Source organism: Lactuca serriola, chromosome 8 (assembly GCF_051521515.1).
Source record: "Lactuca serriola cultivar US96UC23 chromosome 8, Lser_US96UC23_V15, whole genome shotgun sequence".
In the NCBI taxonomy this organism is placed as follows: Eukaryota; Viridiplantae; Streptophyta; class Magnoliopsida; order Asterales; family Asteraceae; genus Lactuca; species Lactuca serriola.
Window position 1 is genome coordinate 160,048,649 of NC_136415.1, and position 15,133 is coordinate 160,063,781.

General features: G+C 32.9%; 1 protein-coding gene across 1 annotated transcript; it reads left to right on the plus strand.

The window, feature by feature from the left end:
• Positions 1-8,942: 8,942 nt before the first annotated feature.
• LOC145065687 (ARM repeat superfamily protein) lies at positions 8,943-13,216 on the plus strand. The gene is made up of 3 exons (XM_079012730.1): positions 8,943-9,152; positions 10,259-12,678; positions 12,748-13,216. The coding sequence occupies exons 2-3, from the start codon at positions 10,265-10,267 to the stop codon at positions 12,950-12,952; spliced, it is 2,619 nt and encodes an 872-aa protein (XP_078868856.1). The 5' UTR covers positions 8,943-9,152; positions 10,259-10,264; the 3' UTR covers positions 12,953-13,216.
• Positions 13,217-15,133: the final 1,917 nt, after the last annotated feature.

The window sequence follows — 15,133 nt, forward strand, 5'->3', positions numbered from 1 at the left end:
GCTGGTCGAGCAAATTTGTCTGGTGAATCAAACTCCCAAACTTCAATGGATATTGAAAATGGTGACATTGGAGATTCATAAAAGGTAAATTCTGAGGTAGTTCCTTGTGCCATTCTGAAAGAGCCCACTTGCTTTTATTGCCAAGAGAAGGGGCACTGGAGACGAAGCTGCCCTATTTACCTAAGAGATCTAAGAGATGGGAGAGTCAAAATGTATGGCTCTACTTTAGGTAAAATCCATTAACTACCTCCTTTAAGTTCATATTCTAGATTCTTGATACATGATGTGATAAGATTACATTTTGATGTTTTGTAGGATCGAAGAAAAGAAAGGAAGCTTAAGGGAAGAAGTGAGCTGAATCTAACCGTGTTGAAATGGATTTCGATCACATTGCTTGAAGATTATATTCTTAAGCTACTACTTGGAGTTAGAATAGACTGCTTAGGAATATGTAACAACATAGTTTTTTAGTTAAATTGCAAGGACAAATTTTTCCGCAATAAAATAAATTTTGATTTTATATTATTTATTTATCCTTGCAATGGCGTGTATGAAAAATTGATGTTTGTAAGTTTCTGTTATTAGCAATAATGGATTTAATTCTTATTTGTGGAAAGGTCAAGAATTTACCAAATAGGGAAAGTTTCTTATCGCCCAAGTTTCAACTGGACAGAAACTTGGAATCATACAACTTGGTTGCATGATGAATGAGAAATTTCATATTTGGAAATTAGACTAATTCGTTGACAAAATGTCAAGTGAAGGACTAGGAGATCGAGTACACAAGGTTGTGTGTTGATCAAGTCCACCACAAGAGTAACAAAGATATTCGTCATGATTTACTAAGGTTAAGTAAATATGATTATACTTATGAGATTAAGTGTAATTCTCAGTTGATTGAAAGAGTTTCAATCAATAGCAGAACGAATAAGAAGAATCAAGTAGGCAAAAAGATAAAAGTTTCTCTATTCTAAGAAGAAGGGAGAGTACTTTTATTATGTTTTATGATAGGTCTTAATGATTAAGAACCATATCTCAATTGATCCTCTAAGTGAGTCTCAGTGCAATTGTATGTCTGAGAAGAGGAATCAAGAATTGAAGAAATGGTTAAATCAAGAAGTCAATCATACTTCGTTTCAATATCAAGTCTTAGAGTTAAGATTGTGAATTGAGTGACAAGTCTTAAGAAAGTTTATAACATTCATCAAATGTGGAATTTGAAAAGGTTTTTTTTATTCTTGCACATTTGAAATTGGAAAGTTGTGATGTCTTGGATAAGACAAAGACCAACTAGGACCAATTTTGTGAAGTGTTTTGATAAAAGCTACATTAACTCTTGAATATTTGTTTGTCAAGAAATGTTTATTGACAAAAGAATCTTATATGTCAAGGAGTCAGTGGGAGTCTTAATGGTCTTGAAAAGTTTCAAGAACTAATCAAGAATAAACCTTATCGATCATCACTAGCACACGACTTGAGGACATTATTTTGTTTCTGTGCCATTCCAATTGAGTTAATTATGTATGTGAGTTCTATGAGTTCTCATTTGAATGCATAAAGACAAAGCGCCTTGATCGATGGAAAGTACATTGATATGTAAGGATAAGTTACTAAACTACTTGGAAGACATGGTGGGCACTCGTTTTACCATAAGACAAGAAATCAAGATTGAAAAAGTTTAGTCCATATGAGTTTGGATTTGTCGCAAACTTTGGTTTTGACAAATTCGCATGGATAGGAATACATACACCATTAAAATCTAAGTGTCATAAGATTTCGTCCTTCATGAAAATGACTGTGAGGAAATGCTTTCACTAAGAGAGATTTTAAGAAGATAGTGATTGTGAAAAATGTATTCTCGAATTCGATTATGGAAACGGTATCCCTTTCCATAATTCGAATTGTGAGATTTGGAAATTAGTCTGAATTTTTTAGACACACATATGAGCTATCTAAGGCAAAGGTGTATAAGTTTAAGAAGCTTGGATAAAGGATTATCAAAGCATTAGGTATTAGAAATATGAACTTCAGAAATTCAATAAGTATTGTTTTCTGGAAGTTCAGTTGTTTTCTAAAACATGTCAAAGCTAGTGGGAGCATAAGTGTTATGCTTATATGATAATAATCATCATGATAGTGGGAGCATAAATGTTGTGCTTGTATGATTATTAAGGCAAGTATTGCAAGTTAGCAATATTACTTATAGAAAACAAGAGTTATACTTTGCAAAGTCGTAAGGGTTGAGAAGTTGTTTTGCTATAATTAAGGGAGAGAATATTTTACTTCGTTTCAAAATCTAAAGCTTAGATTGAGAAATTTTAATAAATTTAGTCAAAGGATACATAGTGTGTTCTTAAATTTCGATTATGATTACGGTATCCCTCTTCATAGTTCGAATTGTAAGAACGAGACACATAAAATATTATGGCAGAAGATTGATAAAGTATCATATCTTTATGTAAAACATTATGCATCGTGTCCCATACGCGCCGAGTATAGGATTTATTGCTAGTGCTATTATATTTGACCATTCTAAAATTTTCCAAATGTCTGGCGCATTAAGATGGAAAAAGGACAAGAATCGGTTTTGACTAAGATAATTAAACAACTATCAAAGGACGATCCAAAGTTTATTGAGGATTGGTCGCTTGTGAGTAGTTGGAAGTATGGTATTGGATGGATCATATCGACATTATTATGAATAGATAAGATTCTATTAAGAATGAGTTGTCGTATGGCAAATATGGAAATGTTTCCATATTGAGAGTTGGATATTGAGAATCTATGTCTAAATTAGAAACTTTTATGCAAAAAGTATGTTCAAAGGAATGTACTTTGAGTGAGAGACATCATATTTATAAAGTTGTTTCTGATGGAGACTGGCCAAGTCTTGATGATTTTGAGCTATGACTTTACGAAAGAATCATTGCATAAAATGTTAGAATCTAGCATAAGTAACAAGAATTTGATATTCTTATACTTATGATAAGGATTGGGAGTTGTGAAATGAGTATGATTGGAAATGTGTTCATTTGATCTATTTCACACAGTAAGGACCGTAGGTAAACATTGTGTGCATGCTGAGAGCATGGGACAAGTGTAGTAATAATTCAAGTAAGAAGTTGATTACCCGAAACAACAAATAATGAGTAATCAATATGGTGATTAAGTAAAATGTTTTATTTATACCTAGAGTTTGGGGCCATACGGGATTAGTATTATTCTTGTGTTTCACTTTGCATGTTTTGACTTCCTGAATAATTAAATTGGTTCAGAACAATCAAATTATTCGAACGGACCACAGTCGTTCATATGTTAAAAGTAGGTATGAATGAAGACTGTCGTGAATTGGTGTGTGGATTGTCTAAAGTGTATTAGACATAAGCAAATGTTTGTTGCAACGTTCATGAGTGCTTATGAATATGATTTGAGCATTGGATTAAACCCACGCTCACTTGGATCACTTCATGGATTTTATCACGAGTGATTGGTGAGACGATAATATCTTATATTCTTGAAACCGAGATGTGTGAGTTGTATCTTATGAGTCGGTTACACATTGATAATATGTAAACGCACCAGTAACTTGGTGTCATAAAACATACTATTGTGTGTGATTCAGTGAGTGAGTGCAAGCAAGCATTGAATCAAAGTTTATCCATTCCTTTTATCCAAAGTAGGATGAAAGCGATATTTGTGGGCCCCTCGATGATTTAGTGATGACACATAAGCGCTTAGCCAAGCCGGGACTAATTTGATGTGTTCAATTGTAGTCTGTTGTCAGTCGTCATAAATCGGAAATCGGGAAACAACACATAGACAGAGAGAATGATTTAAATCCATGTCTCAGTCTATACGATATCTTGAATGGAGGAATATATGATCCCTTATCTAAAGGACACGCGTATCTGATAAGATCAGAGTTGACAGCGGCTTTTGAAAGCTACGATTGCAGATCAGGATATGAAGTCATACGCAGAATAGTTATTAGACTTATCCAAGTGGGAGACTGTTGGATTAGTGTCTAAGTCCATAACTATTTTTTGTATGTACTTGACCCGATGGTGCATGGTCCTTTTGGGTTGCCTTCATCAAAGCAACTTGATAGGATGAATTATGGAGAGAGAGGAGTAATTATGATTTATTATGAGAATAATATATTAAAGGAGAAATCATATTGTTTAATTAATATTAGTTAAGAATTAATAAGAATTAATTTTGTGGCTAAAAGACGTTAATTAAATAAAAGGGACTAGAACTGTCAATTGTGTGATAGTTGAATATTGGGTTAATGGACTCCATAAAGGATAGAGTACACGAATTCTATGGGGAAACCCATTAGAAATTGTCCAAGGCCTTTAAGGAGGGAGTTCATGGGTTGCTTAGGGTATAAGCAGTCAAATTAGGGTTTCCTTGTTAGATAACCCTAATAGCCTCACTATTTAAGGACCCCTAGGGCACCAAAAACGTGGCAAACTGATTCCTTTAGGGTTTCTACACGTTTTTAGGTGCCTCCTCCCTTATCATTCTTCATCCTCTTGCTCTTGGTGTTTGTGAGCCATTAGAGGAGTGACACTTGTGACTCTAAGCTTTCTAAAGCCATTACAAGGAGGATTTGAGATTGTTATTGCTACATAACAATCAAGGTAAGATCTAAACCCCAATCTTATGTTAATATGATTAATTGTACGCTAGATATAGGGTTTATAGCTTTGGATATTCAATTGCATGTTCATTAGACAAACTAGATCCAAAAGCTATTAGGGGTTGCATGTACACCATAGGAATGATGTTTTGCTCATAACCCATTAAAAGTGACCAACACTAAAAACCTAACTTGCTCAATTCTTATCAACACCAAAACTCATACATAGGGACAAACCAAGATCCAAGCTTGCATTTTTATGACTTAAAATACCCTATAACTTCTGAAAGGATGGCTTAAAGGCTTTGGAGTACCTCATACTCACCAAGCTCTTGGTTTTTCGGACAAAAAGGATGAAAATCAAAGCTTAACTAGATCTAAAGAAACATAAGCCAAGTTTGGAGCTTTATACCTCTAAATGATTCACAAAAGAGAGATAGTCCTGGATCCAAAGTCTTGAGAGCAAATTCACCTCCTTGATGATCCTTCTTCACAAGCAAGAAAGCTTACAACTCACTCAAAGGCTCTAAATATTCAAAATAAGTTAGGGTTAGCAAGGTAGGTCGACTCTAGGAGTGGAGGCTGATAAGAAGAAAGGTTTTTGGGATATAATGATACTTAAATAGTGCACAAACCCTAAATATTAGGGTTTTGTTATGAACCACGTACGCCCTGCGTACTTGCGCGAGACTTAGTAAGCCCGCCGTACAAAAGTGTATGCCCCGCGTACTCAAGCCACATCCAAATATCACAAAATTGCTATTTGGGACCCATCTTGAAAATAATTCAAAACTCAAGGGTCAAAAGTAAATATCTGGAAAAATAGATGTTATATATATATATACATACATACATACATACATACATACATACATACATACACACACACACACACACACATATATATATATATATATATATATATATATGGTTGATTTTTGCTTCATTTGGTGCTCAATCTTCTTCCTTTCTCTATCAAATTTTCTGGAGGCCCAATCTTAGTAGTCCTTATGTGTTAGTAGTGAAGCTCTGGAGCGCCGGAGAGCCCAAAGAAATAGCATTTTCGGTTCCGAAGGTCTACTTGCACAGTGTCTGATTTTTCATTAAACAACATGTAAGTTGAGTTATGCTTACTGTACTTTAAGTATAACTTATATTTATGTTCTTAAACATTATTATGAGCTTATAAATAAGATTTATCAGTAATACCAGTCGTGATAGTGATCGATCTACTTACGGATATGTGTGGTGTTTACAGTGGATTTTCAAGACAATATATCTTTATATACCAAACAGATCCTACTTCCAATAAGATTTTACATGGTTGTTCCTTATCAGTTATATGTCAGTATTCTTTTTGGGATCATTGATAAATCTGATAAAAACATTATAACAATTAAACTTTATAAATACAAATGAATACTAAGACTTAATAATATTCGTGTTTAGGTCGTTTTAAAAGGGAAACCTGAAATGTCAGTCAAAAAATCGACTTTCCCGCGAGTCTTCCACCTAAATTAGGTAAGTGCATAGTTACTTTCATGAACATGATTTTAATACAAAGTATTTATTAAAAAGTATTAATTATCTGTTGAAAGTTTATTTGTGAATCAATTGCTAGTTATCTGAAATATTTGTTAAATGTATATTTGATCATGGTTAATTATGTGTTAAAATGTTTATATGATATTATTACATGATAAATTAAAAAATAAGTATTATTACTTAAGAGATTTACATGTATGTATGTATGTATGTATGTATGTGTGTGTGTGTGTGTGTATATATATATATATATATATATATATATATATATGATACTCTATGTTAAATATATACACTTAATCACAATAGTGTTGTCTAAATAGAGTTAGTATTAAAAGTTAATTTCAGGGATTTTAATTTTGTCTAAGTTTAAAACTAAGATGCATAAATGATGATTAGTTACAATTAAGTTTGATAAAAGTGTAGTCGTATACGATGTTACGATAATATGGTATAAACATGAAAATGGTTTTGGAAATTGATTATAACCATTATAGTCTTACCTAGTAATGAAATAAGACTTACAGAGGTTGTTTAGTTCAAGTTAAATCGAAAGAATGTTTAGTTATACGATATAACATAAAAATATTAAATAGGCAAGAAATTGTGTTCATTACAAACATTGTAATCACATCTAGTTATACACTATGACTTAAAGGGGATGCTTGGTTAATTAAGTTTGGATATAGGGTAACATCATATTAAGGGTGTGTCTGATATGAATGGAGAGTATAACTCTGTTATGTGACACTATCAGATGTCGATGTATGGATTACGTATCAGACTATATACCGGTAAGACTATTATCATATCTTATAGACACATATTCCAGGCAATGAAAAATAGAATTTTCTCCCATACATAAAATTTTTATTCCATCTCTTTTTCTTTCACTTACAACCAAATATCTGAAATTGTGTTTTATAACTACTTGAAAATGAGTTTCTCAGACAATGATTACGAAAAAAGCTTTGCAAACTTGTTTTCTTACTTTCATAACCTTAGAAGAATGAAACCCCATAACTACACCAATGTTAGGTGCATTTTATGCACTTATTTTGCACATCTAAATCTGTCTTTTCATTGCATTTCAATTCTTAATTCTTGCATTTAGTTCATAACTGGGGCACTTACATGTTTTGTTCATAATGTCAGGTACTTTCACCATTTTTGAATTATTTTATAGGTATTATGGTTATACGAAGCATGGAACATGGAGCTTGAACGATGGAGCATGTGGAGAAGAAGGATTAGATGAATTGTAGAAGGAAGTTTTATGTCATAGCCCAATCCATTGCACTTCATCATAGCAAATGACTACACTTAATTTCTCAATATCATATTTACCCTTCATAAACCTTCAAAATATCATATTTGCCCAAATCCTTTTTTATAATGTTTTTAATACTTTATAATCATTTTTATACCTTAGAATTATTATAATAATTAAAAAATTAAACCATATTATTCTTACGTCTATGATAATGAAATGTGAACTTATAAATTGTTGGAATGTTGCCCTCTTGACAAACAAAAAGATTCATCTTCAACCTTCTTTATGGAATGTATATTTTGATTGTTTAGCTTTTGTTGTTGTTGATTATTATCATGTTGTAGATGAATGATATTTTAGATATTACCATTGACATTTTGATGTTTAAAAAGTGCATATACGATATTTTGATATTTAAGAAGGGCATATATGATATTTTGATGTTTAAAAAGGACATATATGGTATTTTGAAATTTTATGAATGGTAAATATGATATTTAGAAATTTTATGAAGGGTAATTATGATATTTAGAAATTAAGTTGGATAAATATGATATTTTGATGTTTAAAAAAGACATATATGAAATTGTCCCAATAAATAAAAACCTTTATAGACTTGAATGCAAGCACATTAATTAGTAAAAAAAACCAACTTGGTTTGTGTTGGTGCGTTTAGTATCATTAATACATTTAGTGTAGTTAGGATTCTATTTGAGATAGACTGAGTTGCTTTTATTTATATTTTGAGATAAGAAGTACATAGTGTACATTCAAATAACAAAATAGGGCTTGGAAACACGAGGGTCCGAAGGCAACGTCCTTGGTGGGTTCGCAGGGGCATTGCCTTTGGCGAGGTCTAAAGGTAGTGCATGTAGCAGGGACCAAGGGGCAAAGCCCCCAGTGAGGTTTGTGTTCAATAAAAGGAGGTGCTATTTTCCCTACATATAGGAAAAATGGGTTGGACTGAAATTTTCCTGCCAAAACCCATAGTTTACGTTAAATAAAAAGAAGCATCATTTTTCCTGCATAACCGTCATTTTCTACATATAAAAAAAGACTTAATGTTGTAGAATAGTTAGGATATACAAGAAAATGCTTTGTTCGAGGTGTTCGATATCTTCATGGGCTTGACACACATACACATTCAAGCTATAGTATTCGATTTGACCTGTTTTTTCACTATTTCAGAAATGCCTATTCCAAAGTGAACGGTTATTATAAAACTTTTTTTTACTTATTTTATACAAAATAACCTCGAAACTTGATTAGATTAATCACTTTCCCTTAATTCAAATATATGATTAAATCTAATTAAGCTTAATATGGAACATCATTATAAAATGGAAAAAATTGTGAAAGAAAGATCACCATTGAATTTTAGCACGCTCCTCGCACGTGCGAAAATTTCAAATTCATCCATCTCACCAAATATGAAAAGGATACTAGGGTTTTAGAACCGACAGGTCGGCGATCTTGGGCAGTTCGGTCATCTGCCCGTTGTATAATTTTTTCTTTCCCGTCCCCTCTTCATCCCTCCCGCTTCCTTCATTCATTCGAAATATATACACCCCCAAATACTCTCCAAACTACACGATTTCTCTCTGTCTCTCTCAAAATTTTCTCTTCATTTCGGCCTCTTCAGCACTTGGAATTTCTTCTGCTGTCTTCAGATTTTCCCCTAAATTTAAGGTATAATTTGTTGATTAGTTTCTGCTTTCAGTTTAGGGTTTATGCGAGGTTTAAATTTTGAACAACAGATCTAACTTCAGTTGATGTTTTGTTGTGGCAATAACAATGGTTTTGGCTTTTTCTGTTTTGTAAAATTTTTGGTTGCCGATTGGATTAGGGTTTCTCTGTATGTTGAACTTGATGCTTGTTTATTGTGTATGCTTACTTACAGATCTCCATGTACTATTTGATGTTATCGCTTCTAGGTTTACTGATTTGTTCGTTTTGATGACGTAGTAGGTAAAGTGTGCAACGCGTTTTACAGTAAACGTGTAACTGTGCTTAGATGTTTTGATTATCTACAATTTTGTTCATCGGTCATTTGAATCGAGAGATTTGGGGAAGTGCGTTATTTTAACGGTAGTAATTTGCATTCGAACTTGTAGAACATCGCTTTTAGACTCTGAATACTAGGGTATTTTTCGTTACATCGTGATGCATGTAGAAAATCCTGAAGAATGTAACATCATCGAACTCATATTAGAGATGATGGATAATAAGCCTTTTCATCTCATGGTAACATGCGTGGATTTTGGTTGATTTTGAATCAATGATATATGCAATATACAAAAAGTTTCAAATTATTTTATGTATCTATTCATGTGTATGGTTTTGTTTTGAAGTCTCAACAAAATCTGCTCTGGAAAAGTTATGCACATAAATCTGACCTGAATAATAAAAAAATGGGCATTTGGAATGTAAACTGATTCAATTATCAATTGCTACAACTGTTCTATGGTTCATAAATTATTCTGAATCATGCTTTTACACATTCTTTTACTCTTTTGCTTATTTAAAAGCATTTATAACATTACTGTTGCACAATTGAACTATTTTGTTTTCACTTTCATACTATTTTCTTCCTTTTACTCAAGTTCTAATGGCTAGTTGTTCTCAAAGCACAACTTGCAGTTGTACTCATGAGTTATGTGGTTTAAGTTTCACCTTTGGTTTCTTCTCACCAATTTTGTTATCCATTATGAGCTTTTATCATCTGATTTTACCATTTCTTATCAAAAAACCATGGAACTAAAAGATTGATTCTATTTCTCCAATCTTTTAAACAGGTGAAGATGGCTGTGGAGATTACAGAATTCCTTTTATCTGCTCAATCACCAGATGCAAAGGTCCGAACTGAAGCAGAAGTCAGACTCAGGCAATTTCAAGAACAAAACCTTCCAGGGTTTCTTCTCTCTTTATCACTCGAACTCTCCAATGACAATAAACCTCTGGAGTCTAGAAGATTAGCTGGAATTGTGCTCAAGAACTCTTTAGATGCTAAAGATGCTACAACCAAAGAACATTTACTCCAAAGATGGGTGTCAAATGACATTTCATTCAGATCCCAAATCAAAAGACTCCTTTTAAACACACTTGCTTCATCAGTTTCTGAAGCAGGCCACACTGCAGCTCAAGTAATTGCCAAAATCGCCTCCATTGAAATCCCAAGAAAAGAATGGCCTGAACTCATTAGCTCTCTACTTGGAAACATGACACAACAAGATAAACCATCATCATTAAAACAAGCAACATTGGAGTCACTTGGTTATGTATGTGAAGAAATCTCTCACAACGATCTTGTCCAAGATGAAGTCAACTCAGTCCTCACAGCTGTTGTTCAAGGCATGAATGTCACTGAACAAAGCTCTGTTCGTCTAGCTGCAGCCACAGCTTTATACAATGCACTTGATTTTGCACAAACAAATTTTGAAAATGAAATGGAAAGAAATTACATCATGAAAGTGGTTTGTGAAACAGCCATGGCTAAAGAACCTGATGTCAGAAAAGCTGCATTCGAATGCCTTGTGTCAATCGCATCAACTTACTATGAAGTTCTTGAGCCTTACATGCAAACCCTCTTTGAGTTAACAGCAAATGCAGTAAAAGGAGATGAAGAAGACGTTGCTCTTCAAGCTATTGAGTTTTGGAGTTCCATTTGTGATGAAGAGATTGAGCTTCAAGATTTTGAAACTAATGAAACCGGTGATTCATACCCTCATTCACGTTTCATAGAAAAGGCTTTATCTTTACTTGTTCCAATGCTTCTAGAAACTTTATTAAAGCAAGATGAAGATCAAGATCAAGAAGATGGAATCTGGAATTTGTCAATGGCAGGTGGGACATGTTTAGGTCTTGTTGCAAGAACTGTAGGGGATTCCATTGTCCCTTTGGTTATGCCTTTTGTTCAAGACAATATTTCAAAGCCAGATTGGAGGGCCCGCGAAGCTGCCACGTATGCATTTGGCTCCATTCTTGAAGGTCCAAGTGGCGAAAAGCTTTCTCCTATGGTGTTATCAGCTCTAGACTTTCTTCTCAATGCTATGGGAGATCAAAACAGTCATGTGAAAGACACAACTGCATGGACTTTAAGTAGGATTTTCGAATTATTACATTGTCCAGCTACCGGATCTTCCGTTATTACCCCTGTTAATCTTGAAAGAATCATCCGGGTCCTTCTAGAAAGCATCAAAGATTCACCTCATGTAGCTGAAAAAGTATGTGGTGCTATTTACTATCTTGCTCAAGGGTATGAAGGTTTTGAAAGTGGCTCTTCTGTTTTAACACCTTATCTTGCTGACATCATCACTTCATTAATCGCAACTGCTGAAAGAACAGATGCTAATGACTCAAAGCTTCGATCTGCTGCTTACGAGACTTTGAATGAAGTTGTGAGGTGTTCAAATCTGAAAGAAACATCTCAAATCATAACTCAACTCCTCCCTGTTGTGATGTCAAAACTCGGTCAAACAATTGACCTTCAGATTTTATCATCCGATGATCGCGAAAAGCAAGGAGATCTACAGGCGTTACTGTGTGGCGTGTTGCAGGTGATCATTCAAAAACTCAGCAGCATAGATGAAACAAAACAGATCATTTTCCAAGCTGCTGATCAGATCATGGTTTTGTTCCTCAAAGTCTTTGCTTGTAGAAGCTCAACAGTTCATGAAGAAGCCATGTTGGCGATTGGTGCTTTAGCGTATGCAACAGGGGAAAATTTCATAAAATACATGCCAGAGTTTTATAAATATCTAGAAATGGGGTTACAGAATTTTGAAGAGTATCAAGTTTGTACTATTTCAGTTGGGGTAGTTGGGGATATATGCAGAGCTTTGGATGACAAAATGTTGCCATTTTGTGATAACATTATGAGTTTGCTTCTTAAGGATTTGTCTAGTGGTGATTTGCATAGATCCGTGAAGCCTCCGATTTTTTCTTGCTTTGGTGACGTGGCGCTTGCGATTGGGGAGCATTTTGAGAAGTATGTTCCTTATGCTATGCCTATGATGAAAGGAGCTGCTGAAGTTTGTGCTCAGATTGATGTGAATGATGAAGAAATGGTGGAGTATGGGAATCAGTTGAAAAGGAGTATTTTCGAAGCGTATTCGGGGATTTTACAAGGGTTTAAGAATTCGAAAGCTGAGTTGATGTTGCCTCATGCTCCTCATCTTTTGAAGTTCATTGAAGTTGTTGTTAAAGATGCTCACAGGTATATCATATATAAAAATAAAAAAAATATATATATTTTTTGTTTTACATATGTTTTTTTTTTATGTAGGGATGAGAGTGTGGTGAGAGCAGCAGTAGCAGTGCTTGGAGATCTCGCAGATGCACTTGGGCCCCACGTGAAGGCTCTCTTCAAAGACTTGTCTTTCTGTAGTGAGTTATTAGTAGAATGTCTTCAATCGGAAGATGAGCAGTTGAAGGAGACAGCTACTTGGACACAAGGAATGATTGGGCGTGTTTTCTCGGTATGCGGGTAAAAAAATAATGATAATAATAATTATTATTACTAGTTTTTTTTTTCTTGGTTACTGAAAGAAAAATGCGCTTTTTCATATAAAGTTTCGGTCGGGTCAGGGTCGGGTCGGGTCGGGTAAATTGATGTGAAGTCTTGTACTATGAATTTAAGTACAAAAAACTTTGGGGGAAAAGGTTGGTTAATGGTTATTCTGTGTATGGTTATTGAGTTTTTGGCACTAAGAACTTAAGAAGGTCATTATAAAAGGTGGCTTATTGTTTTGATCTTTGGTTATGGGGTTTTGTGTTTGTTTATGTTTTTGTTTTGAGAAAGCTTTTGGGTTTTTTGGATAGATTGAAACTGATATCAGTTTTGGTTTTGGCCAAAGAGTATTAAAAATGTGAAAATGTTATTAAAAGGGTAAAACAGTCTTTCTGGGTCACAGAAATTTCAGTTTTTGGAACAAATTTGCTGTTTAGTGTTTAGCTTTTATAATTGTTAAAATAATTAAATAATAGTTTTAATAAATGGTTCTTTTGAGTTATGACTAAATATTTTGTATTCTGCTATTTAAAAAAATTTGGACTTAAGTAATTATTCTTAGCAAGTTTTCTGTCTATTATGGGAGGTTTTAAATATTTTCGATAAGAATAAGAGATTATTAGAAAAGTGGATTGAATAATTACATGGATTTGTATAATTTGCTTCTAAACATTTGTAAAACGACAATTATTTACAGAAAAACAGTAATGGTTTGTAAATCAACCACGCGGATAGATTCCAATGCTTAATTTCTTATACATTTAAATTTCTAACCCTTTTTATAAAATAAATTAAATGAATTTCAAAATATTTTGTAAACCGAACACTTATTCAATCTTTGCTTTCTTTTATTAATTTATTTATATAATCTCCTTTTCTTAGATTTTTAACCCTGTTTGTGTGAAGCTATTTTAAATTAAGCATACCCGTGTAAACTGATGGTCGACGAGAGAAACGAATTATGTATAATATATATCCCTCTTGCTTTTAGTATTTTCTTTTAACAAAAGTGCTTATCATACTTTTGGAAACCCTCGTGATTCTTCATCCCCTATTGACAAATCTATGCAAATTTATTCTATTCCAGAGTCACTTCTAAGCAACATGTCTCTCTTCTACATTCTGACTTTTTTTTTATTTAATTTCTGACAAGAATTAAATTAAATGAAATGGTAATATTTTCAAGAGATCAAATACTGGTAGTTTTGCCTCTTAAAAAAACACATCATGATGTCTTTTTGGGATTTGATGTGTTTTTTAAGAGGCAAAAACTAATTAGGTACTTCAAATCATAAAACCCTGTCAAATAAATGTTTGATTCAAACTTGTTTAATCATGGTTATGTTTATGGTTTCTGTTAATCAATTACCCTACTGGTTGACTTGGGGGTCCCTTACCTTTTGTCATGAATTGTTTGCAATATTAAGTAAAACAATGATTATTTTGTGTATCATATGCAATTTGTAGCTGTCTACTTATTAATGTTTTCGCGAATTTTGATTAAGGACAAATAAAGGGACAAATAATGCAAGATGGAAATGTATTTTCGTTAAGTTTCATCTCTATTAGTGAGGTCTAATTCTTTTTAAGCAAATTTTCAACCACATGTATTTTTAAAAGTATGATTATGTTATTTATGGTTATGATATTTGCAAAAGTTATGAAATCAATATTTTGATACCAAAAGATTCAAATATTTGCACAAGTTATTTGTGATTGATACATCTATTATTTTAATTAATTTGATTGTTATAATATTATTATCAAAGTAACATCTATTATTTTAATTAATTTGATTGTAAATACATTAAGTCTTATACCATATTTTTTTTAAACTTTATTTGACCTAAAAGTATTTTCAATTTGACAAATATTTCAAATTGTCAATAAAATAACAGTTACAGACATGTTTATTTATTTTCAAAATATATTAATTGATACATATCTTATGTATGATTGTCTTTTAATTTTTGGTTGCGAATAAATTAAGCTACGACATATTATTTGTTTTAAGGGTAAATTAATTGACACAATATGTTACCAAAGTATCTATTCCGTGAACATTAATTTATAAGGAATTTAAATTTTATGGTTTATGTGTTAATTAATACGAATATTAATCGATTCAAAGGTAGATTGATATTTGGCCGGATAAACACAT

Coding starts and splice junctions, on each gene's coding strand:
- LOC145065687 (XM_079012730.1), top strand. CDS start 10,265: ATGGCTGTGGAGATTACAGAATTCCTTTTATCTGCTCAATCACCAGAT. Junction 12,679..12,747: donor GTTGTTAAAGATGCTCACAG/GTATATCATATA, acceptor TTTTTTATGTAG/GGATGAGAGTGTGGTGAGAG.